Source organism: Cydia pomonella, chromosome 11 (genome assembly GCF_033807575.1).
Source record: "Cydia pomonella isolate Wapato2018A chromosome 11, ilCydPomo1, whole genome shotgun sequence".
NCBI classification, from domain to species: Eukaryota; Metazoa; Arthropoda; class Insecta; order Lepidoptera; family Tortricidae; genus Cydia; species Cydia pomonella.
Window position 1 is genome coordinate 7784657 of NC_084713.1, and position 26554 is coordinate 7811210.

A 26554-nucleotide genomic window follows, 5' to 3' on the forward strand; every position below is an offset into this window, starting at 1 on the left:
GTTTTTAGGGTTCCGTACCCAAAGGGTCAAACGGGACCCTATTATTGAGACTCCGCTGTCCGTCCGTCCGTCTGTCACTAGGCTGTAGCTCATGAACCTTGACAGTTAGCCAGTTGAAATTTCTACAGATTATGTATAATTTCTGTTGCCGCTATAACAACAAATACTAAAAACAGAATAAAATAAATATATCTTTCCAATCTCAAGGTTATCATCCAATCACCGAAGTTAAGCAACGTCGGGCGGGGTCAGCACTTGGATGGGTGACCGTTTTATAGATAATGGTACGGAACCGTTCCTGTGCGAGTCCGACTCGCACTTGGCCGGTTTTCTTTTTTAAATATGTTCTTGATACTTGTGATGTATGTGTATATGTCACAAGTATCAAGAACCCTATTGTAGTGAGCGTCAGGATCTCAGGATGGCGGGTGGACCTCAGCAAACTTGAACGTATGCAGTTTTACGAGTATTGTACCTTCAGTGTACCTCTGTAAACCTTTAACAGAAATCAGTTTACTTATCCCTAAAACGAGCTATGATCAAACTAAGGTCTATTAAATCAGTCACCACCTATACTCCAATTTACGATAAAATTAATTGATTATTATGACTGACTGTTGCTGTCAAAACAAACAAAAAAGATCCAATATAATCCTTTAAATCGATTCCATTAAAAAATATCACCCGTCTGTGAACTGAATAACAACATATCTTACACATATTGTTTTAATAGTTACCTAATTTTTTGCTGTGTCGTTTTAAATAGTTGTTTATCATAAAAACCATAAAATTGTCAAATTATATTTGTACTTTCACAGAAACGAGCACAAGTCAAAGTTTTATACGAAGTGCCTGTACAATGTTAACGGCTTTGGCAAGCGGCCGCGCTGTTCTTGCCATGAACTACGCACTAAATAAACAGTTTCCTTCGGCAATCGAAGTCACACATTTAACGCTACTTGGCATGGAACACATATAATGTAACTTACTATATAAACATTGTAAATTATGTACATTAAAGCATCTAGTTCAAACAATGCGTTGAGGCTCAATTCAAACCTACCTATGTTAAGGCTTAACCTTAACCTTAAAGCTTTTAAACGTTAACATAGATTTTAACTTATATCATTTCATAATGTCTGTAATTCAGTCGCTCAGGAAGTTGCGAGGTACATCACGCAGTATGCACAGTTTTTAACTTATTTAACTTGTTGGCTGCCCACCATACTGCATCTAAAGTTAATTTCCACGCCCCATACAAATTTAGTGATCCGGCCGATGATGCTCAACTTATGACCACAGAGAATATTACGTGCCGCCACCGGTGATGCTCATGTCATGGCAGCCAACGTGTTAAAACAAACCTACTTACCCACTATACTTCGTTTTTTTAGCATTACAAAAAAATCTTGACGTGTCATTTTATTGAAAAAAGCTTGTAAAAATAGTAACTTATGAAACCAAAAGAATGTAAACGATCATAATGTTAATTTTTTTCAAAAGTATTTTCCAATAAAAAGGTCCATAGAGATTTTTTACCCTTTTACTAATGCTAAAAAACGAAGTATAAGTAATATAGATAGATATATAGAATACTCTTTATTGGTACACCTCAGTAAAAAGATACAAAAAAAAGAAACAATTTATTAAATGTAGAGGCAAACAACAGGCGGTCTAGTCGCTAAAGAGCGATCTCTTCCAAACAACCATATCTTATTTTGAATATAATAGCGTTAATATAAATAAATATAAGTATAAGTACTTTTTCACGCGCTTAGTTGGACTGAACTGAACCTGCAGTCCAACAATGTTTTAATTGCACTTTTACTTTTCATTCACGATTAGTTGACTAAGCCACTCAATTAATTTCAGCTTACCAATTTCATTATGTTAGTGCTTTTAATCCTTAAAAAAAGTTTATTTAAATATGTCCAACTTCTCATGTAAAGCGCTTGTAAGTAAAAAAACGACTGTAGGTATTTTTTTTAGAAATAGTACTACGATAATAAATTTCCTAACAGTAGTGTAACTCTCAAACTAACTTGTCCGTTTTTTGGTCATTTTCTAGCCTCTTCAACAATGTCCTTGCCTTTTGAATTACAAACGTAGAGTGTATTTTCCTGTATTCTAGTTAATTAACTTTAAGCTATTTCACATAAAAAATTAAGAGATACGATGTCAACAGTTAATTTTTACTCTAAGCGCAACAATGTCTCAAACACAAGTGGCATGCATAAACTAGCTCGCATAAAACTTGTGATACCCGGTATTCACAACAGCGACAGGTGTTTTTTACGGCGCTCGGTGATTTAGCGCTTCGAAATTCACCATTAATCCGACTTGGATGTGAATAGAAAACAACCAAAAGTAAACATTGCGTTATACTTTTTAGTGTTCCCGAAACTAGGTTTAAATACATAAAAAATAGGTCAGGAGATCGTGACGAAAATGTACCATTCTATTCTATACCCATCCCCTAATAGCTGAAATATTTACTGGATAAGTGAGATCTAACAATTAAATCAGGCTCAGTTGTTAGTACCTCATTAAATGTGTTACATATTAACTGATTTTAATTACAATAAAAATAATAAGGGGTCGAAGTTGATAAAATTTTACATGCAGCGTTTACACTGGTCATTGAGAATCACCCGGCTTATCGCATATTGCGTGTCGGTGCGTTGCTATAGAAGGGCTATTTATTAAGCCGTTAACGTGAAAAATCGCTCCCGGGTGCGCAATGATGGATTAAACTTTTGGCGTTATTCGTATGTTTCGTGCTCCGAGTTTGGAGTTGTAGAAGACACTGTACGGGCGTTATCTCAAACAAACGTATTTTACGACATTGCGCGGTACTGTTCAATGTTTGTTTTGGGCGTGAAATTGAGGGCAAAATTACAGCTACTGTATGTCTAAACCTAAAAGCATTAGTTCATTATTGCGTTAATTATAAACAGAACTGAGAGCCGATTAATGCTTTCTTCATAACAATGAAATATCTTGACTAGATTTTGTTGTAATTTCGTTGCTCCATAAAAAAACAAAGTGAAATATCTAACTTTTGAATCGAAATTATTCGTGTCGAGAACAAACCGGCACTGAATCCTAATGTATGTATGATTGTCATTATGGAGTCAACACATTACCGTCCTCAGAGTCGAAAACACGTTCTCCCATAATTGAATACCCGAAATCATCCGCTAAAAACAACTGCACTGACCGCAATAACAATCGGCAAATACGTGTCCGACATATGTCCGGTATTTAATCTTTTCTCACTGATTAATTTTTGCCAGGCTTCTCCAAACCATTTAGATACTAAAAGCATTTGTTAACACCACCGCGGCTTGTCTCTGATGCGAATAAAAAGCTCTAACAGCATTCTAGTGGCTCCGCAAAGATGTCTGGGAATATTTCCTGAGCGTATCTGCATCGCACCACTCCAGACATGCGGGGATCTCTAACGAGTCGGCAACGGGAGGTTTTAAAATGTCGACGAAATATACATAAAAAAGCCGCAAGATTCGTGTCTGGAACGTGTAGCGAGTTTCGTTAGCCAACTCCGCGTGCCGCAAAAACGTTCGCCAACAAATAAGGGGAATTTTAATAAAACCCGCTGATGCGAATCGAAACAATCACACTTCGAATTTCATTGTTAAGGCGACAGAACGATAAACATCTCGAGAACAATAGCTTGCTTCTATACAGGTTGTAAATGAAACACCAGCTGTTTTCAGGGTGGCGGGCTCGTCAATGTGAATAAGATTTTGTTCAATACGGAATTTATGAAAAAGCTGTCGAATGCTCTCTGAATTCAACATTCAATTGGGAACGAAATGCTGTCAGTGCATTGTTTTTATGATTGAAAAGCTGATACGTACAGCTTTATCATCATTTATCTTGTTAACCACTTTTTGTTACCGCGCCATTGTCCTGTTCCAAACATAACTAAACAGATTTGGGTACCATGTAGGCCATTTTTCAACAGTATTTATTTTATAGGAATTTATTATCTCGCGAAATCGAAATGTTGATGGGAACCATACTCTTTATCCTATCTTAAGGCAGACAAATCTCCAGCATTAGAAAAAACAGTAAAAATCTCTTCACCCTTTACACACGTCTTTAAACCTATAGACAAGCAGATTCCGGTGTCCGGTTCTAAATTAGTTACAAAAATACACATTTTGGTGTTCGGTGGGCAAAGGAAGTAAAAAGGGCGCCGGGAGACGGCGGCGTCCATAATTGTCTCGCGTTTTGCTCATTTTGCGCGCGAAGTGTCGGAATGATTGTTGTTTCCCTATGGACGCTGACCGGAGTCCTGCATCCATTGAGATAGTATTTGTCGTTTTTTGTTACAATAACTATTAATGATATAGTTACAAACATAATTTAGGCTCCATAATAAGTTACAACTTTCAGGAATATACTCATATAGTTCCCGAAAGTTAGAAGTAGAATGATCTCTCATTCTATCGTGTTTAAGGATACAATTCGGCAGTGTAATCGCTTATGTCCGCATCTTATTCAACATATAATGATGATTTCGGTGATGAAAACTATCCCGGGACACAGACTATCTCCACACTAAATTTGATCTAAAACGTTTCAGAGGTGTATACATGACATGAAAGATAAACAGATAAACCGACAGATTTGCTTTCGCGTGTATAATATTGAGTAGGGAAGTAGGGAGATGTTGTTAATCCTCAATAAACTAAAGCAGTATACTTTTCCTTCCACAGATGCAGTACTCTTATGCCTTTGCAGTCACAAGTGACAAGTGGTCGGGAACATTAACAACTCTGCAGCCGATCGCCGCCTTCCCTTGAAAGATTCAATGCGCCAAGAAACAAGCCAGTCCTTCCAGTTCACAATGGGACATCGATTATTTTGCCACCAGTAAAAGTACACTTTGGACATAAATATTGCGAAAGAAATCAGTTTCGAATTGTATCGAATATTAACTTTATTTTTGGTGCAAAGCCGATTTGTGTTATTCAAAAGTACAGTCTAACCAAAAAGAATTTTTCATAAAAAATAAACCAAAAATATTTTACTGTGAAATAAATAATATTATAGGTAAAATACTTGAGTAAGTCACCTGATGTATGTAGTTGTGACGTGTTCGAATAGACATTCACGTCCACGTCACAACTACATACAACAGGTGACTTACTTAAGTTTTTTACCTATAATTCGGGAAAAAGCAATTCGTGGATGTGTTTCGATTTTTCTTTGACTAAAACGACGAATCCACGAGTTGATGTTACTGCCGAGGCATAATATATAGTGTTTTTCTCCAAACATGCGAGAAAATAAGGTAAAATAATCATTATTTAAGCATCAAGCATCACTCAAATCGAACATTCACATCAAAAACAATCACGTTCCAAACATACCTTTTTTTTTAAGTTTACAATCTTGTTAAAAATGCCAATACATATTATTAAAATATCGTATTATTTTGTAAAACATGAATGAAAATACCAAACGTACAAATAATTCTTCAATAGCTTTAAACAAATAAGATTGTTTTTAACATTTAATATTGATTATTGCATAATTCGAGAATATAGGTACTTGTTTCTGACCGCATCGCGAGCGAAGTTTTTTAAAAAATCTAGGTTATTTAAGACACTTCGAAAAATGCCGTGCGTTATCTTTTTTTTAAAAGTTATATTGGCTGTATACATTGATTTCTTAGTCCAAACATGTTTTTAAAAGGTAAAAAACGATACAGTAACAACTTCCCGTCCGCTAAAACTATACAGTAATGATTTTATTTTATTTTTAGGGTTCCGTACCCAAAGGGTCAAACGCTGTCTGTTCGCCGTCCGTCTGTCACCAGGCTGTATCTCATGAACCGTGATAGCTAGACAGTTGAAATTTTCACAGATGATGTATTTCTGTTGCCGCTATAACAACAAATACTAAAAACAGAATAAAATAAATATTTAAGGGTGGCCCCCATACAACAAACATATTTTTTTGCCGTTTTTATAAATAATGGTACGGAACCCTTCGTGCGCGAGTCCGACTCGCACTTGCCCGGTTTTTATTTTATTTCATTTTGACATAATGAACATATACTCGTTTTGATACAATAAGGCGACCATTCCCGAGCATATGGGAGAAAATATGTAAAGTAAGATTTTATGATAACGAAAGATTCGAATGGATTAGACTAGGACTGCCAGTATTGTAAATAATATTATTTATACAAAAAAAAAACATTGTCTACCAAAAATAAAAACGTACGAAATAAATTTAAAATACTTACATTTAAACGGTGAGCATTCACGCACTATTACTTCGAATTATGAGGAACTTTTTGCTGACTATTATTGTGCGTGAGAATATATATTGAATACCTACATAACAATCACATTACATCAGCGACGTGTGTAACTATGAAGCTATCATCGAACAATAATACTCATGTACAATACAACAACCCAAATCTTCTAATAGGCTTAACAAGATTACATTTCGCCAATCCGTTTGAATCAGCAACCGTTTTTTGGTTAACTATGCATCTAGGGTTGCCACTTATGGTATTCTTTACTAACTTGCTTACATAAAGAGCCGCAAAATTTGAGTTACTATCATTTTACAATCGTGTAAAAATGACAAGTACCTACCTATATTAAATAAAATAAATTCAAGTCTTGTAATAAATAAGTAACCTTAGTAAATATAAATACATACTCAGTTCTAGCTTATTTATAAAAATGAGTCATAATTTTTTGTTTCATTCACTTAATGAGAGTTTCTTAAAAAATGCCACTCATTGAATTTGTACTTTTTCATAAATTCTGTGTTATTTCCATTCTGAAAAACGAGCTCTATCGATCCTAATGGGATTTCTATTGTCTTACTATTTCCTTAAATACTTTGTATGGCGGTATCAAAAAGGAAAGTGTGAAAAATATATAGAAATGTTGGGACACTGTTTTTCTCCCATAAGGATGTAAAGGGCTCACGATCCCCACTAATAACACAAAAGTGGCAAAAAAGTTCACTTAAAAATCTGGCCAAAAAAAAAGAAACGCTCTAATGCGTTTTTTAGACATATTTATCCATAAAAACGGCAAAAAATCAAGTTTGTTTAACGGTAGCCTCCTTAAATATTTATTTTATTCTGTTTTTTAGTATTTGTTGTTATAGCGGCAACAGCAATACATCAGCTGTGAAAATTTCAACTGTCTAACTATCACGGTTCATGAGATACAGCCAAGTGACAGACGGACGGACAGCGGAGTTTTAGTAGTAGGGTCCCGCTTTACCCTTTGGGTACGGAACCCTTAAAATTAACATCTAATGAATGGTTGTGACTCTCGATAGTTAAATCTTTCGATCAGTCTTTATCAACTTGATGTCCCTACCAAACAACAAGCGTTGCGTTGTTCAAGAAAAGACTTCGCCTCAAAAAAGCTTTCATATACCGTTTACAGGCGGGAATTAAAAATAAATGGGATAAGGTGTTTCTGGGAAAAGCGCTTAGATATAATGAATATTTATCTACTTACTACGTTTAATGTTAATTAATGAAGTAGCATAGAATTTTAATTAAATAGTTATATTTAGAATATTGAATACTGATATTATGGTAATTTTATTTCATATTAGTAAAGTTCATTGAAAGTTGATAAATAACAACCCTAACCACAGGCATTGATTGATGAATCTCTTGACATTCAAGACAATGCGCACAAAACATCAATACTTCGATCTCGATGACCTTACCAAGTTAAGATTGTGAGTAGATCAGTTAGATGATCACTCGTTATAAATGCAGCAACCACTTTTATAATCTCATCTAGGTATTAATCGCGCTCAGCAGCATGCATATAGGATGTCACGTAGATGGCGTTAACTCTGAGTTATGCCGATGATATGGTGCTGCTGAGCGCGTCAGTCTCCGGTACGAGAAAACTGCTTCAGGTTTGTCAGGACTATGCGTAAGCGCACGGGCTGAGATGTAATGTCAGCAAAAGTCAATACGAGTATATGAGTGTTCAAATATAAATACCTCGGGCATATACTTACCACCGACCTCAAGGACAATGCTGACATTGAACGTGAACGTAGGGCCTTGTCGATAAGAGCTAATATGATTGCCTGCAGGTTTGCACGGTGCTCTAATGACAGTAAAATACGAGTACACACGCACAGTTTTACACGTGCAGCCTGTGGAGCAAATTTACAAAAAAGTCGTACAAGGCCCTACAAGTTCAATATAATAATGCGTTCCGAGTTTGATGGGGCTGCCGCGCTTTTGCAGTTCGTTACAGATGTTCGCTGACGCGCGCGTAACCTGTTTCAAAGCAGCAATGATGCGCCTGCGAACCGCATCGCTAGTGCGGCGCATACGCGCCAGCCCCAACACCATCCTAACTATGATTGCGGACAGGATTGACTGCCCGTACATTATGCACTGTTGTGGGCTTCATAACGGTGATTTTATTTAAGATATCTATTGTTACTAACATTTTTATTGTCCATAACTGAGCCACGAGCTTGAAATAAACGTTAATTTAATTTAATTAATTAATCGCATAATTGAAAATACTATCTGTATCTGCGTAATGTATCCAGTTTTTATACAACTCTGTAAATAAATTTAAGTTAAGAATTTTGTAAATACTATGTACCGTGCCGACTTGCTCATTTGCTAATACAAAGCGTCATGGTTTTAAGTCGTAATCTTCCATGGCTAGTAAAGGATTTTAAGATAGCCGTTTTAGCGTTACAAAGTATCTAGCAAGTGTGGTAAGGTAATCAATTAACACCTACTTGTTTTACGAGTACCTTAGAAGGCGATCTTAACAAGCTACAATTTAGTAATTTAGAATTGCTTGATTTGTGGCGTCTAGTTTCATTACGATTTATAAGATTATAGGTAGACTATCTTACAGACTATTCATACGCGTAATTTGTTTAATGTTTGGTTAGATTATTTAGAGCGATTTTGTAATAATTTATAAATAGTCGCACAAAAACGTACCTACGTCATGATCAGTGTGTGGGCAAAATGTAATCTATCATAACTACTAATTACTAACTACGACTACATTTTGTAGTTAGTAATCATAATATTAGATTACATGAAATAATCATCGTATAAAGTAGTTAAGAATTTTAATTTCTCACTACTAATTGTAGTTGCAAACACAGTTATATGATTACTTTTTGTAACTATACCTACGTTTACTTCAAATGAAAAGACTGGCTATGACGTTTTAAACACATTCGACATATGAGCTTATGAAAATGAATAGTACATTACAATAGAGGTCGGGAAACGAAGGCTTGCAGGCCAAGTAGTTATATGTAGGCGGCCGTGCGTAGCGAAGCCTGATAGGGATACGAGGCCCGCAACCCCGTTTCTCGCCGAGATTTGTATAGTGCTTTTCTCAAACATGCAATGAAAAAAAGTTGTCAGTTTGTTTTATTCGTAGGTTTACACAGCTAAAAACAAACTACGAAAATACTACTATTTGAAAGTTGTAGGCCAAGATGTTGTGTTACAATTTGAAGGTTAAAAACAATAAAATGGTTACTTTACGAGTCTAGGCCTAGGTGTCTAAGGCCGTATGAAATCCTTTACATATCATCGTCACTCATCGCACCGGACACGTAGTATTTCCGGACCTAATTTAAAGTAAATCATGTTACAATTTCATTGCAAGTTTGAGGAAAAATATTTTGTCTATTGTATTCCAACTTAAACAAACTATATGGTTCACGCCAGTTAACAAAAGCTACTTATAATTAGCATCCCGTCCGATCAAATTTTATGTAAAATAAAGTATATACTTGCGAACTATGGGCAAAATATACACGAAAAGCCTACAAGGTCCTTAGAGTACAGTACAATGACGCTTTGCGAATTCTCACCAAACAACCACGGTTTTGCAGTGCGTCAGCGATGTTTGTTGTATCCAGGGTACCTGACTTCTTTGCCATTATTAGAAACCGAATAGCGTCGTTCTGGAACAGGGTACGCATTTCTTATATTAGGCTAATTATGACTATAAATGAGAACATTTACCAAAATGTGTTTTCCGGCATTGGTTGTCCACGCATCAGCAACCGAACCGTAAATAGTTTTTAGTGGTTATTTATTTTATTTTACTGTATTTATTTCTTACTTTTAAATTTATTGTATTTGTATTTTAAAATTATGTAATGGGTCTATTGCCTGAATAAAGAAAACATTCATTCATTCATTCATAAACTCTCTGAATACTCGCAATTCTTTTACGTGCAAATGCACCGAATTAAAAAGATAGATAATAAATACCAGAGGCACTTAACTCCACAGCTAATATTGTTGATAGAGTATACACAAGCTTTTGTAAGTAGCATGATACTACAGCGTCGAGTTGCTCGTTGTGTAAAGATACTGGCGTACCGTGTTATTCAAGCCTTCATTAATTTAATTAGTAAATTTTACTTCAGATTTAACTACGAATATTTCCTGGTAACATGAACATATAACCCTAAGTGGACGGCGTTGTTTAAATTTGTTAAATTCCATTTTAAAATTTATAAACCAAATAATACACGAATGACTTTTATTTTAATAAATTAATTGACGACCGGTCTGGCCTAGAGGGTAGTGATCCTGCCTATGAAGCCGATGGTCCTGGGTTCGAATCCCGGTTAGAGCATTTGTTTGTGGGATGAGCACAGATATTTCTTCCTGAGTCTTGGGTGTTCTCTATGTATTTGTGTATTTGTATATTATATGTTCATTGTCTGAGTGCCCAAAACACGAGCCTTCTTGGGCTTACTGTAGAACTTAGTCAATCTGTGTAAGAATGTCCTATTATAATATTCATTTATTTATTATTTAAAGAAGTTTTGGCTATTTGAATCAAAAGAGAACCTTATAAATACTTATTCAATAAGGCAAATAAAGCAAAGCAAACATTGTCACCAAAATATTATTCCAAATAAACCGAAGATACTAATAAAATTTTGATGGAATGCCTGGCAATACGTACTGTAGAACATAAAATACTACTACCACAGAATTCTACAGGCGAGAACTTATTGACACATGTTATTTTCTGTGATGCGGTCATAAAACGCGACGATCCTATCTCGCTTGAATGTATTTTAGCTAAAATATGCCTCAACCAAGGTAAGCATTATTTTGATGACGTTAGTAGTCAGCAAGTAGTATCTTTAAGTGTGAAGGAAAATTTTATGGGTTCTTAATGTCAAAGTGGCTCTCGCCTTTTACAAATGGCTCCCTTGTTTTATTGATTTTTCGATAGAAAGTTACTGAAAATGTAGGGACCAATAGTATCAGATTAGGGAACCATTATGATACGACATCACTGTTTTTAAGGAAAAATGATTATACGCAGTGTTTTTATTTAAACTTCGTTAATGTTAAGGATGCGTTTCGAAGTTTAAATTAAGTAACTTTCTCTAACCACCGGTATTCTAATTAAGTAACTGAATTTTGGAGATAATTATTTTTTTTTCCTATAAGTCCCCTATTACGCAACATTAGTACATTTTATGAAAAAAAAAATTACATGACATTTAGTTTTCTCAAATAAACTTAGTCATATCCCGAAGTTAACGGAGTTAAAAAAAACACGGTGTATATAAATTGTTCAAAAGATGATATACGACATTCCGTACCTACGTATAATTTGAAGTTGGTACACGGCGATTTTATAAAACTCCATTAACTTCCGTATATGACTAAGTAATTTATTTCCTGATTTTTATTTTCTTTGTTTTTCATTCAAAATAGTTAAATGCTGCATATAGCGTTGTTGCAACACTGACATTTATTTAATTCAACCAAACAATTGAAAAGTAATATGACATATCAATGTCATTTCGAACATTGTTTGTACTAGAGTTTAGTAGCAAAAGTATGAACTCATACTAAACACTAATTAATATGTAATCAGGCCTTTAGGCAAGTACATGCTCGTAAGGGCCTTATTAGATAAAAATAAATTATTGACTATCTTCAAAATGGAATTTCTTATAATACCGGTGTCTTTCAGAAATTCATTTAATTTAAGCTCGGAAATGCACCCTTGCAATTAACGCAGTTAAAAAAAACACGGTGTATTACGAAATTCGTAAAATACTGTTGTAAGATTCAAGTTAGAGATTCAACCTTATTAATAGTTATTCACAGATATTTTAACCCTTTGAACGCTTTATATCATAAACATCACTCAAACACCAAGGTCCCGGGCGCAAGGGAGCTAATGTAAACCTTACTCGAAAGTGTGAAGGTTACTTTGGCACCGTTCGCCATAACACCTATAGTTGTCTTTTGTGCTATGGGCACGACTAACAGTAACGACGAGTTTAGGTGCTCTTGGCGTTCAAAAGGTTAAGATGCGAAATATACAATAGCGTTTTTTTTCGGTGGAGCAAATAAATAAAAAGTCTTTCCAAAAATTGAACACATTTTAGAATAATAGAAGGCCTCCAGACACTCGACGTTGATCGATCTGCGGCAGGCGTTATCTGGGTGAATTTTCTACATTTTTATGGCCTCTAGTTAGAAGAAGGATCGGGCGTTGGGCGGAAACTAACTATTCAAGAAATTATCAACCCGAATCTAGAGGCTTTATGTCAGCAATATATTACTGTCGTCGCTGACACATGGGCCACATTCTAGATAATACGACGAGATTTTATAAATATTACCATAATTAACCCTGATATTGATCGGCATCCGTTTACTCATTCCTTCATCTTGTAGGTCTTGTGTTGAAATGTTTGGAATAAACTCTCAACTGTATTATTTGTCCGAGTCAAAGGAAGCCCATAATTTTCATTTAGCAAAAACAAACATGATCCTAATATACACAAGACAAATCTCATCGACACAATGTTTACAACAACCACATGGTGGAAGATTAACCGTATCTTCCCAAATAATGCAAACAAATTACACGCCTTTCAAGACTTCATAACTCCATTTAATTGAAGCACAAACATTCGCAAATTGGAGACTGCAAAAGCATAAATCAATCGTATAAAAACCGCGAAATTCGAATCGTAATTCTCTCCACTTATGGTGTGTTGCCAGACTTATAAACCGTCGTAAGCCGAACTGCCTATTTGTTTAAATCGGAAGGCTTGATATAAATATGGTCTAATTGCAGCGATATATCGTTTAATTTTTCAGCGCTAAAGTTAAATCGTCCAGTGAACATTTATCGATGGGCAACGCTGCGCGGGTGCCGCTCGTTAGTGGCTTGCTTTTTTAAATGCGTGCGTTTCACAGTTGCACGTGCTTACCCGGTCTTTTCAATTCGCAACGAAAAATACAACGCTCATTGCAACTGGGGTCTACAATCGACTTTGTAAAACGAATTTAAACTGTTTTTCTCATTTTTAACTTGTCACCATTTAGTAAGTAAAGTACAAATAAACACGAAGGTACTTTTATCTATATTTATGCTTAGTCAGGCGGTAAATGGTCTCAGTATTACGACCAATGGAAGGCTTTTGTGTATGTCTCGGGGCTGTTATCTGTCTAAAACGTTGCAAACTCAAGAGATAAGTCTTTACTAAACCTCAGTCTATCTGTCCTATAATTTTCTCGTTTCAACCAAAAGCGCTTTATAACCAGACAAAACAGGCAAGCCGTGTATTCGCCCTTGGCCAAATGGTATCTCGTTTGCGGCAACACGATTGAAAATCTTAAATACTTTCAGGCGCATTCAGACACGTTTGATACCAAGCGTTAGATGATCATTAAACACACAGTATACTACGTGTTGAAAGAAACCCGGGAGAGCCTCGAGGCATCTCAAACTAGCGTGCCTTCTGCGTTCGCTACACCACTCATTACCATTTTATCCGTTCGACTTCAAAATACTGTTATTATAACCCGGTAAGGGCGCGCAATGATCGCTTTGGCGTCGAGATGTGATTATTGTGTCGACTTTTTTGTTATATTTTAAGTTTGAGTAGTGTTGACCGAACGTTTCGATGAGATAAACCTAAGAAGGATTACGACTGTCATTACCCGATGTAATTTAGAACATGAGAGTGACAGACACTTTTTATTTTTGAGGAATTTATATTGTACTGCTTATATGTCGCCACAAATATGTTATTAAGTTTGAATAATACACATTTTGTAACACAGTTTGTAGTGTATTTAGACTTACTTTTTTTTCTTTCTAGGCTTCCATAGTTAACTAGGAACCCTTAGTTAGCGTCCGCGGCTTTGCTCCGTGTTGTGTTCTGTAGTGCTAGAAAGCTGCAATTTGGCAAGGATATATAAATCAATCATGCCTAGTGTAGGGGTTTACCCTTAATTTTTATTCACTTTAACACTAATATGGTGTGGGGTGTCGTTGGTTAGGACTTTCAAAATGAATAGAGATGTCTCACAACCATTTTTTTTGGGAAATAACCGCTCCGAAAGAAAAACGCGGCCCTTCCCCTCCAAAGTACGATTCCCACCAAACGGGCGGAATCGGCGCACATTTCACATTTGTACGGCCGCAAGTCAGTCGGCTCCTCGCAGACGCGACCGGCTCCGGACGGACTCCATCGCTTCTGTCATGCATAATGTATAGGCACATTTAAAATGCGCTCCGGCGCGCCCCGACTCCAGCCGGTCGGTGGGAATCGTACATTACTTATGAACCATACATCCAAAAATATGAAAAAATATATTGTGAAAAAAAGTTTAATAAATACTTTCAATGAAAACTATAGCGATAATAATCAGTTAAGCCGGTATGGGATGGATCGAAACATAATCTCCACCTTTACATATTATGAAATAAAATAAAAAAATAAAAACAGGACCTACTAATGTTATCTAAGCCTGCGGACAGACATAGTCAGACGGACAAAACTGTAAGGCAATCGAAACCAAAAAAAAAAATTGAAATAAGTATGTCTTTGAATTCCAAATTTGTCGGAATCGAATTTAGTTTGACATATGAAAATAACACATTTCATTAAAATTAGATCATTATTATAACATGAAAACTTACATTAACACATAACTAATAAGTAATAAATAACACACTCATAGGATTTCGCTTTATCGCCAAAGCTATTATACAGATTAGGTTCAGGCAACTATTCACTTTAATAATGATATTCAATTACACTTAGGAATAGGAACATTAAAGAATCTATTTTGAAAAGATATTATCCAGGAAAGTGTCACCAGAGCCGGTTTTCGCATAGCACAGGCAAAATAGTGGTAGTTCATTAAGATATATGTGGTCATTACGTGGACATTTCTACAGTTACAGTATTACACTAATGGCAACATTGCCATAAGTTATTGGCCTGTGTTATTGGTAAGCCAACATTACTACATGTTAACTTTTAGTGGATTTATATAATGAGCGTCTAATTTCCGATATTGTTTTATAGATCATTGAGATAAAGACAGGGTATTATAGGTTTATGCTATGTTTACTTATAATAGGTACAACAATAACGATTTATTTGTTAAATTACATAAATAATACATTACATACATATACTTTAGAGTATTTTTTTATATGTATGTTTTTATACCACGACTGTGGCACACGAGCACACAACATATTGTTACCTAAATATCAGTTTATAATTACTAATGGAATGGAAGGCCATTCCAAGAGTAAATATTGTTTTATTAACTTAGTATTGGTAATAAAAAAAATCAGAGCAATCCATTTTCAATTTTATTCTTATCAATATTAAAACCATCATTCAATACCTCAATTATTTCATAAATAACATTTTACCCGTCGATTCGTCTCATTCCAACTCGACCTTATATTTCATTTGCTTTTCTTTTATAAGTATATTTAACATTTAAAACCACTGAATTTACATGACCTACAGTTTACAAACTTGTCATTATATTTATATGTAATGATCGCTCTTTCATAATTTTTTGAATAACGATGAAAAAATATGTCATGTATTTATCTTCATTTATCGTTTCAAAGACTCCAGACAAAAATTGCCTCGGGTCAAGGGTCAAAGTTAGGGTAACTAAATATTTCTCGTGGCACCCAGCCAAAATCTTGAGTCTGGGCAGCCCGCCAGGTAATGGAATTTTTTTGACATCAGCGGTCCCGCTATATTGCCTATTTTAAAATAAAAAAGTAAAATAATGAGGCAATATTAAAAACGTTATACTTACTTGTAAAATGTGAAGTGTTTTCAATATGTCCAGTACGTATTATACATACATAATGTCACTGTAAAACCCTAATTACGTAAAACGCTTTCACATTCATGTCTAACACGTCAATGTCACATATTATATGCTATTTTACTCACCCATCGGGTTAATTGGCGAAAAATATATAGGACTCAAAAATTATTGTTGATCGGCAATGAGCCAGAGAGTTGCAAGGTGACTGACCAATTTCGTGACGAATGTCGGGGCTCTCAGCCACTCGCAGATCAGCACTCCTGTCGAATTTGAAAGTCTTGTAACATTTAACAGAAAATAAAACTCACACAAGTCTATGGAATTTTAAACTCACATTATAAAATATTAGCACTGCGGGCCCTACCCTAAAGCAGACTCGCAATGTCTGCAACGAGAATCTACTGTCAATTTTCTCATACTCGTAACATCTGCTTCAATTCTCTTAAGATATAGCCTTAGTCCCGTTAAAAATAAGGTTATTTTTTCAACGAAGTAAATGGAAATTTCTTCTGCAAGTTTATAACATGGAACAAACCGAGCGCCACTCGAGATTTCGCGCTGCGTTACTGCAACGTATTCCAAAAGGATTTTCTAGATTTAGGAATTTTTATCTTTGCACTGGTAAATTATATAAAAGTTAAATTGAAGTAATGTCGTGAAACACGCGTGCAGGTAAATTTTCCGATGACAAGTTGAGTATATTAATATCAGATTTCTCACCCGGAGAGTTATTTTTGAAGGTTATGTGATTATAAAGATACCTTAACCATAACATGAAAATTCAGTTCAAGCTGGTTTAAATGCATAACTTACTTCACCATACTCGATTATGCAACGATTTCTATGTGCAGATGTATTAATAACATCTGCCTTATTCTGACTTTTAACTCAACCGATAGATCTTATATTCCAGATCAACGGTTCACTCAGTTCACTTCATCTCGTTTCCACCAGATGAAATCCTTCAAAGTATCCATAACCGTAAAATTCATTTAGATTACGGGCAAGTCTAAGTTTCGCATGGTTGAACCCGACCACTTTCAACTACGTGTTTGCGAGATAACCAGCATATGCTTTTAGCTCTGATAAGAAAATCTGTGAAAAGATATTATAGGGAGAGAATTTTTAAGTGACTAGCTGCGATAGATGCAAGCGTTTTTGAGCTATCATGATGTAGATACATCATGAAATCATGATGTAGGTTTATTTCCTTACAGCTGATGTTGATGTTAATCATGTACCTAATTATATGCCAGCTGTCACTTATGTCAAAGTTGGTCACGTTCACGGTTTTTAGATTTATCGCTACGATTATTTTTATGTATAATTTTATAAATTCGTGGTGAAAAGTTACTTCTTTACTTTCCAATTTGTTTGTTAATACTAATATTTTTTTTAAATATTGTGTTACGCTTCGTGCTGCACACGGTCATGGCCCCGAAGGCAGACCAACGCTAGCCCAGCCAGGCTAGCACCATGCTGAGTCGGGACCATTTCGTGCTTTATATGTTATGTTTGGTTACCTGTTGTTTTTTTCTTTTATTTTGCCACGAATAAACGCTATCTACTCTAACGTAGCCTTGTGCGTTTTGATCGACTAATAAATATTGTACCTACAATATTCTCGTATCTACTCGTACTGTTTAGTAACTGTTTGCGGCAGTGTACAGCTAAAACCAAGGACGCTGGGTTCCATCCTAGCCCTGGGCACCTGAAGCCTCGGTCACATTTTCTTCATAATTAATATAGTAGTGTGTCTACGTAAAATAACACAATATTTTAATAAAATCATTTGTTTTGTTTTCTAGTATGTCTAACTGAAATTTAAGGATGATTACATATTTAATTGGGAAGCTACTTAAGAAACTATAACGCTGCGTATCTTTTGTATTATCAAAAAGAAATACTTAATGTTTCTCGTTTATCCCATTGGTTGGCTGGTAGAGAATGATTTACGACATTAAGTCCACCATTTGAACTATCAAGATTTGTGCAATAATGATTAAATAAATAAGAACATTAAAGAGGTGCACTGCCAATCAGTTAAAATATTTAATTATTTATTTACCCAATACATATACGTACCAAGAGTAATGACTGGATAACACTAATCACACAACCACAAACGATAATTAAAAGCAACATTTTCATTGGATATCAAAAATTGACGTAGGCGGATCGAAATTACATAAATCATTATCGCAGAAACTCCATAAGTAATTGAAACGAGGGAATTTGATACACCCGCGCCAAATGTAGCCTTCGCTCTTGATAGACCGAATGCCACATATCTCATCGACGTTACAGTACTGGCTTGGCAGAACCCGACTGAAAATTAATGTAAACGATGATAAATATTCATTACAACTTAGCAAAGTACCAAACTCAATTCTGCTAAAAACGAAATAGTCTGGTAATAAAAATATGATTATTCTAAGGTCGATGTGGCGAAGACCGACTGCTCTTTAAGCTTTTAAATGTTTGTACTCATACTCCTCTCATAGAAGATCGGTAAAGCAGCAGCAGTGAAACTCTTCTTCTTTGTTTATATCTAAGCGACATACGCACCTATACAAATACGAGAGTTATTGTCCTATGACGGTCTTTCTTGCAATACATTTTATATGCCTTTTCCCCACACAGACCTTAGGTTTTTATAATTAAGTGTTAATGAAAACGAAAATGGCTTAACTATGTATAGACTATATATACATAGTGTATGTACATACACGTACAGTCGTAAAATACTTTTAATCAATAAATTCATTTCTTAAGGTAATCTCTTAAATACGAGCACATAGGCAACATCCATTACTCATTGCTCAGGAACAGATCATTAGTAATTCTTGCTTAAAATGAAGGCTGTTTATTAAATAAAGAGACCAAAACTTACTATTTCCCTTCAAGACAGTTAATATCTGGTACCTCATGAACCGTTTGATTAACTTCGCATCGTATGCAAGCCATCTGATTATACACGGAATTTCTTAATCTTCTCCCATGAGTTAACTCCTGAATGTTATTCAGCCATTCGGTCTTATTGGTGAATGTATACGGTAAGTCGTGAATCGGTATTGAGTTGCAGAGATTGCACGAACACACGTACGTTGTGTGATTTAAAAGACGATTGTAACATCCACGTACCACTACGCCGAAAGGTGTTTGCATCGAATAGCATCTATCACCGCCATTACCGCAGCGTAACAAAGGGAGTCTGAAAAAAAAAACTCATCAAACTACCTATACGAATCATTGAAGTCGTGTGTTTGAAAATCCGGTGGTATTTTGTCCAAACGTTCCATGTTTAACCTTTACAGAGGCGATTTAGCAGCTATGTGGTGCCACATTAAGAATGTTATATTTATTATATTCAGAGATCGGACAAATTTGCGTCATTGCTCGCAATAATGTGGACATGACTCCAAAATTAATCAAATATGTAATCATTTAATTAATTTCTTACTTGACTTAAATTTTAATTCCTAGTCAATAAATACAAAAGTTTGTTAAATTACAGATTTATTAAAGAAAATAATTAGTATTTTTTCCAAATTTTCTGCAGTCAGTCTATTTCTTTTTACATCAAAAATATACTTAAGTGCTGAAAAACTCCGCTCGCACTCCACTGATGTTAATGGGGCAAACTTAAGTAGTTTTAAAGGAATATTATTATTCCAGTATAATTCAAATATAATTAATATTTTTGATGTAAAAAGAAATAGACTGACTGCAGAAAATTTGGAAAAAATACTGATTATTTTCTTTAATAAATCTGTACTTTAACAAACTTTTGTATTTATTGACTAGGAATTAAAATTTAAGTCAAGTAAGAAATTAATTAAATGATTACATATTTGATTAATTTTGGAGTCATGTCCACATTATTGCGAGCAATGACGCAAATTTGTCCGATCTCTGTATATTAGTAAGCCTGTATTTTTTGAATTCTCAGCTCGATTAGGGATTAACACATACAGGGCAACTGAGATCTACATCACCGTCAAATTCATAGTACATATGTTCAATTCTGAAAATTTTAAACTATGTAACCATCATTTTATTTTATATGTATCTTCTTTATTTATTACTTTTTAATAATAATGGAACAATAAATTATAAATAAACTGCCGATGGGCAGTGTGTCTAGACAGGTGGCCGCATTGCCACGTTGAATGGCAATGCTAATGCATTGAGCATAATACTGGCCAGCCTTCTGAGCTATAACCGCGAAAATTGAAGTTCGTCAATTGCGGGCATTTTTCTCTGTCACTCTAATTACGTCTTAGTGAGAGTAAAAGAGAAAGATCCCGCAATTTGCGAATTTCGGTTTTCGCGGTAGGCCCCCTGGTCACCTGTGGCGTCTATGAGGCGTGCCGCAAAGTCCTTGTACAGCCGGCGCACGCTTGCCCCCCGCGTCTCCAGCGTTTGAACCCAAACGCCTCAAAAATATGTATAACTACTGCCGAGGGTGGCATATTTGCGGCGTGTGAGGCCTTCTGCCATGGACGCAGCATGACCAGCGTCACTTTTGGTGCCCGGAAGGTGAGAGGCCGCGAGGGTGTCAACGCATGTGGCATCCCAGACTAGCGGCCGTCCCATCTTCCATGGCACCAACGTCATACCGTCGGGCCTCTTGTCATCGTCCCTAACCAGACCGACGGACTCCGAAAACGGTTGTACCCCGAATGCGTCACTTATCTAACCTCACCGTACGCCGTTCCGCTTCCTTAGACCAGTATTTTCGTGAACCATACACCGTGCTTTTTTTTTAAATTCCGTTAACTTTGGGGTACTTACGTTTAAGAAAACTAAATGGTATAATTAATTTTCAAAAAAATGTTTTCTTTTTGTAAAAAAATATTTTAATGTTGCATATAGCGTTATTGTAACACGGGCATTACATTGAACCCAACCAAATAATTAAAAAAATTGAGTCTGTGATATATCAATGTCATTTCGAACATCGATCGTCCAAAATAGTACGTAGTAGCAAATGTATAAACTCGTACTAAACACATTAGTACTAAACATATTGATTATATGTAAACAAGCCCTAAAGCAAGTGCACATGCTCGTAAGGGCCTTAACAGATAAATGGGATAAAATATTTATTGATTATCTCCGAAAGGGAGTTAATTAGAATAAAGAAATCTGTGAGAAAGTTACGAGTACTTCATTTAAGCTCAGGAATGCACCTTTGAAATTAACGGAAATGAAAAATCCCGGTTTATATACACCGTGTTTTTTTCCGTTACCTAATTTCAAGGGTGCATTCCTGAGCTTAAATTAAGTAACTTTCTCAAAGACACCGGTATTCTAATTAACTCCATTTCCGAGATAATCAATAATTTATTTTTATCTTATAAGGCCTCTCCGAGCGTATACACTTGTCTGAGGGGCTGTTTACATATTGATTAGTCTTTAGTACGAGTGTATACATTTGCTACTAAATGGAAGTACTTTCCCGGAAGATTGATGTTTGAAACGACATCTATATGTCACAGTTTTGAATTGTTTGGTTGAATTAAATGTAATGTCCGTGTTACAACAACGCTATATGTAACATTTAATTTGGTACTTTTTATAAAAATAAAATATATATAAAACTTTTTTTTCAATTAACTATGCCATTTAGTTTCCTAAAGCTTACTAACCCATACCCCGAAGTTAACGGAATTCAATAAAAACACGGTGTATATATAAATTAAATTTGTGTAAAATTATCCGTATAAACTTTGTACAGTTGCCAAAAAGTGTTACTCACAATTTGTTTCCCGGACTATTGCAATCCTTGTTATTAACATTATCACAAAATATGCAAGATAATTTTCTCATCTCTAGATCCATCAAATCAATGTCTCGGTCAGATTCGATAGCGAGTGGCCCAAGGCTTGTCTCGTCTTCCAGCTCATCTTGTTCTACAGATTTACGTGTTGATATCGCTTGTTGTTCAAAATTCTTTCGGTTTTGTTTTAGTGTGGACGTTGTTTCTATTGAAGTAAGTTTAGTACTTTTTAGTAACTTGTATTTCTTTATTATATCGGGATCGGTAATTTGAAAAGTATAATATTTTGTAGAAGGTAATGTACTGTTTTCAAACATTGCAATTATTTTGTTTTTCGTTTTTGTAATGTGTCTAAATCTCTGAAACAACTCCTTTGCTGGGGATTTTGTTGCAGTTAATTCTTTATTATTTCCAGGTATTTTATTTGAATTCAACTCATAACTCGTATTCAGTGCGTCAGGTTCAAATATTTCTTTAAGATGGCCAAAAAAATCCGATACCAAATCACTTTGCGATTCTTCAACAATTGATTTCAACGTAGTGGTGTCATCCTCATCTTTCATTATTTCATAAGCTAGAATAATGTCGTCGTTTACATTTGAAATTGTTGTATTGCAATTCACGCATATAATTAAAATAAATATGTTCAAAATTGTATAACGAGTGCTTATTTTCGACATGACACTCAACTCTGACAAGAATATAATCTTGACATTCCTGACTGTCAAAAGTAATTATTTCGAAGATGTTTCAAAGAGTATTAACATATTATATAGGTTTATCAAAGGAATGAGAAGCAGTATTTCGTTCATTTTACGTCCTGTATTAGATCCTGTTAAAGAAACTGAAATTACTGAAATCATGCGCGTCCTGTTTCTTCGTTTCGCAAATTGAAATGCTACATCAGAATCCCAATAGTTTTTGTCGTTGCAATAGCTTTGATTGCAAAATGCGAAGAAAGAGTTGTAGGCTGGTTTATTAGCACATCCACGGCTTATTGACCCTTTAGCTTTTTCTATTTGAGTAAAACACATTTGTCCTTCATCGCAAATTGTATACTCTACACTAAAAAAACAACGTACATATTTAAAAACTTGTTAGGTACATTTACACCTATTTAATGTGGAAAATGATTTCAGATAGTTAATCAATCAGTGGTCATCGAAGGCAACAAAGGATATTAAAGGCATAAAACCAGACAAAGAATAATACCTACCAGTCATTGGCACTTATTTTGCCAGGAAAGTGACAATCATACGTGGCTTAAACATGACTTAAGTCAGGCTTTAGAGTAAAATTTAAAATGAAATTGGAACTGATAAAGGTTACAAAAAAAAATTAAAATGGTTAAAAATTATGCGGAAATATGGTTAAAACTTCATTTTCTTATACAGTCACAGAATGTAATCTCCGTACCATTTCGTACCCTGTCACAGTAACAATCAATATAAAAATCGCTAGGGACCTCATACTATATTGTCACTTTTACAAGGTACGAAATGCTACTGAAATTTAATTTATTGGCTGAATATGTATAATTAAAAAAGAGCATGTTTCCTCTTAATACTTACCTGGTGCCGTCCAGGCAAGTTTGAAAGTAACCAGCACCAGTCGTGTTGCAATATTTACACGCTGCAATAACACCTATAAATGAATGATGTGTTAGGACTCTAGATGTCGACTACGAAAAAAATAAGTGTTTTAGTGAGAAGACTGATGTATGGAGTGATCACTCTATGCTTACTTATTGCTCTATGGTTAGGGTGTTTGTATTGGTTTGTAATATGTTGTTTACTACAGATTTTTGCTTTTATATCTTCTTACTTCTTCCTCGCGTTGTCCCGGCATTTTGCCATGGCTCATGGAAGCCTGGGGTCCGCTTGACAACTAATCCCAAGATTTGGCGTAGGAACTCGTTTTTACGAAAGCGACTGCCATCTGACCTTCCAACCCAGAGGGTAAACTAGGCCTGGTTGGGATTAGTCCGGTTTCCTCACGATGTTTTCCTTCACCGAAAAGCGACTGACTGATCAAATGATATTTCGTACATTAGTTCCGAAAAACTCATTGGAGCCGGGTTTGAACCCGCGACCTCTGGATTGCAAGTCGCACGCTCTTACCGCTAGGCCACCAGAGCGGTTCGCTTTTCTTTTGCTTTTATATCCATTTTATAAAACCGTATGTTAAGATGTTAGCAAATTAAATGTTATTCTTCAGCGCAGAACGCTAAAAATGAAGAGTACCTGGCAAGTTTGGTTGTTGCAGTCTTCTGTTGTCAAAGGCCCAATCCTTTATATTTTGATATACGAAGTACTCGCGTTTTTCACCTGGTTTGTCGTTACAAAGTGTGCATTTACAATAAAATGTTACATTAAGTTTAAGAGGATTATAACAACCTCGCTTTATATAAAAAGGATGAAGTTCTATAAAACATTCTTGATGATCCCGAGTAAAATCTGTACCGCATTCGACCGATGACACACTGAAAAAAAAAAGTACTAGTGAATACCTCAGATTTTATATTGTACTAGACATAGCATATAGTCCTAATTTGTTATATGTGATATGCTCTACATGCACGACAGTTACCAATCCAGGGGAAAATGTCAAATAATGACATAAAAACAACAAACAAAAACACTTATATACTAATATAACACAGAATTCCAAAGTGTTGTTACTCTGACGTAAGAAACACCTTCCACATAGAATTTTAATAATATACAATGCACCGGTCTTAAGTATATAGTTTAGGAATAATAAAATATGAAAATAAATCGGTTCAGGAATATGGAGCAAGTAGCAGGAAAATGATGTCAGCTTTGTTTTTTTTAAATTTGTTTGGAGACAATAATCACGTATTGCGAAAGAAAAATAAATAGAAATTTAAAGGTATGAAAGGCATCAGCTAAAATTTATTAATATATTATAAATTTAAAATAATCTGTACCAGGAATATGACGCCCAAGATAGGAAAAATTACGCCCGTATAAAATAGTCAAAATTTTTGATCTACTTATTGTAACATTTATAAATCGCAACGCTCAAGATTCCACTTCGAATTTTTCGCTTGCTCGGATATTAGCACGAGGGATTAAACAACAACTTTGCCGCCTTATAAAACTAATAAATAAGTATTGGTGTACATTTTTCCCGCGACATCGTAGTATGTACTTATATAAAAAATTATACGCGTTTAGTTGTGGTACGATGCTATTGCGGATGTTTGTTATATCTATTTCATACTATGGTCTGTGGTATTTTAACATGTATTATTTAAAATATACTCTTATCAGTGCATATTTTCGATAGCTAAATGCGGTTTATGTTTTTACCTTCATTTAATAATTAGTTCGCTTTATCAATTAAAAAAAAAACTTACTTGATACCTTTGTAGCAGTTTTCATAATCAATACTTATATTAATTCCTGAGTTTGAGCCGTGACACTGTAGACACTCGAGTATATCCAATGAATCATCTCTCCTTTCTCTTGATTTGATCTGCAATACCATCTCATTGGACTTATTTACTTTCTTTTTTCCCTCTAAAAATTCTTTATATAATTTTAAATTTTCCACTGAACTTTTCCTTAGTCTATAATCATCAAAATCTTCATCGTCCTCAGACCCATCCGGTACTGTAATTACACTGTCTCCAAAATTGTGTTCATCCCAAAATGACCGTGATACTGATGCAATATTTTCCTCTTCTCCATTATTAACAAAGTCTCCCTTGATCCCTCGGAACTCTGAAAAGAAAATAAGACAACAGACAAGATTTTGCATATTTGCGTTCATTATTCTTTTGTAAATAGATGTAATAAAATATTTTGAAGGTTGAATATAAAATGACGTCTGTCATTGTTAAATAGTCTCGGTGAGGTCGCCGCGCTCTCTTTAGTGTAAGCAACAATGCTACCAACATTATAGTCACTTAGATTATTGGCCAACCTTGGCCAATATTATATGGGTGTAGTTAACAGTTACATCCTTGGAGGATTTAACAACTGGAGAGGCCTTATCTGTAATTATCTGTAAAACACACTGCCAATTTTTGCGAGGGAGGGGCACATCAAATGTATAAACGGCGGATAAACGTCAGTCTATACATATGACCACTGGCACAGTTATTTCGTTTCGACGGAGGGGTAAGCTCTTAAAGGCGACTCCAGTTGTTAAATCCTCCGAGGTTAGATCGCTCTAACTAGACTGCAAGATTAATTGAAATCTCGTTTTACCACAAAATAAGTAGTGTTACTACCGTAATGAAAAGAAACTTCCTATGAAACCGAACTTTGACAGCGATTCGGGGACGTATCATGCCCAAAAGGTAGAGGCAAGGAACAGAATCTCCATAAACCAAAAAGTGTCCGACAAAAAACCATAAATAGGTGGCGCTACAATACCTAGAATACTTGAGAAAAAAATCTAATTATGGACAGCGCACTTCACTTCGTCAATAACGCCTAGTTTCTTAGCTACTCTAGCGCTACTCTGGAGAGATTTGAAACTATTATTTATAGCTGGCAGCTGGACACTTTTGCAACAATTCTGCCTAAGGGGTTGCTGTTCCTTTGCCTCTA

The 26554-nt window shown here is 35.2% G+C and overlaps 2 protein-coding genes across 2 annotated transcripts; both read right to left on the minus strand.

The window, feature by feature from the left end:
• Window positions 1-18205: 18205 nt before the first annotated feature.
• Window positions 18206-22651, minus strand: LOC133522746 (uncharacterized). The gene is made up of 3 exons (XM_061858179.1): window positions 21951-22651; window positions 19080-19400; window positions 18206-18514 (listed from the first exon to the last, which is right to left on the minus strand). The coding sequence occupies exons 1-3, from the start codon at window positions 22649-22651 to the stop codon at window positions 18334-18336; spliced, it is 1203 nt and encodes a 400-aa protein (XP_061714163.1). The 3' UTR covers window positions 18206-18333.
• Window positions 22652-22685: 34 nt separating this feature from the next.
• On the minus strand, window positions 22686-26241 carry LOC133522745 (uncharacterized). Its single transcript, XM_061858178.1, has 4 exons — window positions 25354-26241; window positions 24215-24453; window positions 23543-23615; window positions 22686-23036 (listed from the first exon to the last, which is right to left on the minus strand). Exons 1-4 carry the CDS (start codon window positions 25767-25769, stop codon window positions 22706-22708), a joined length of 1059 nt encoding a protein of 352 aa, XP_061714162.1. The 5' UTR covers window positions 25770-26241; the 3' UTR covers window positions 22686-22705.
• Between the last annotated feature and the right edge of the window lie 313 nt (window positions 26242-26554).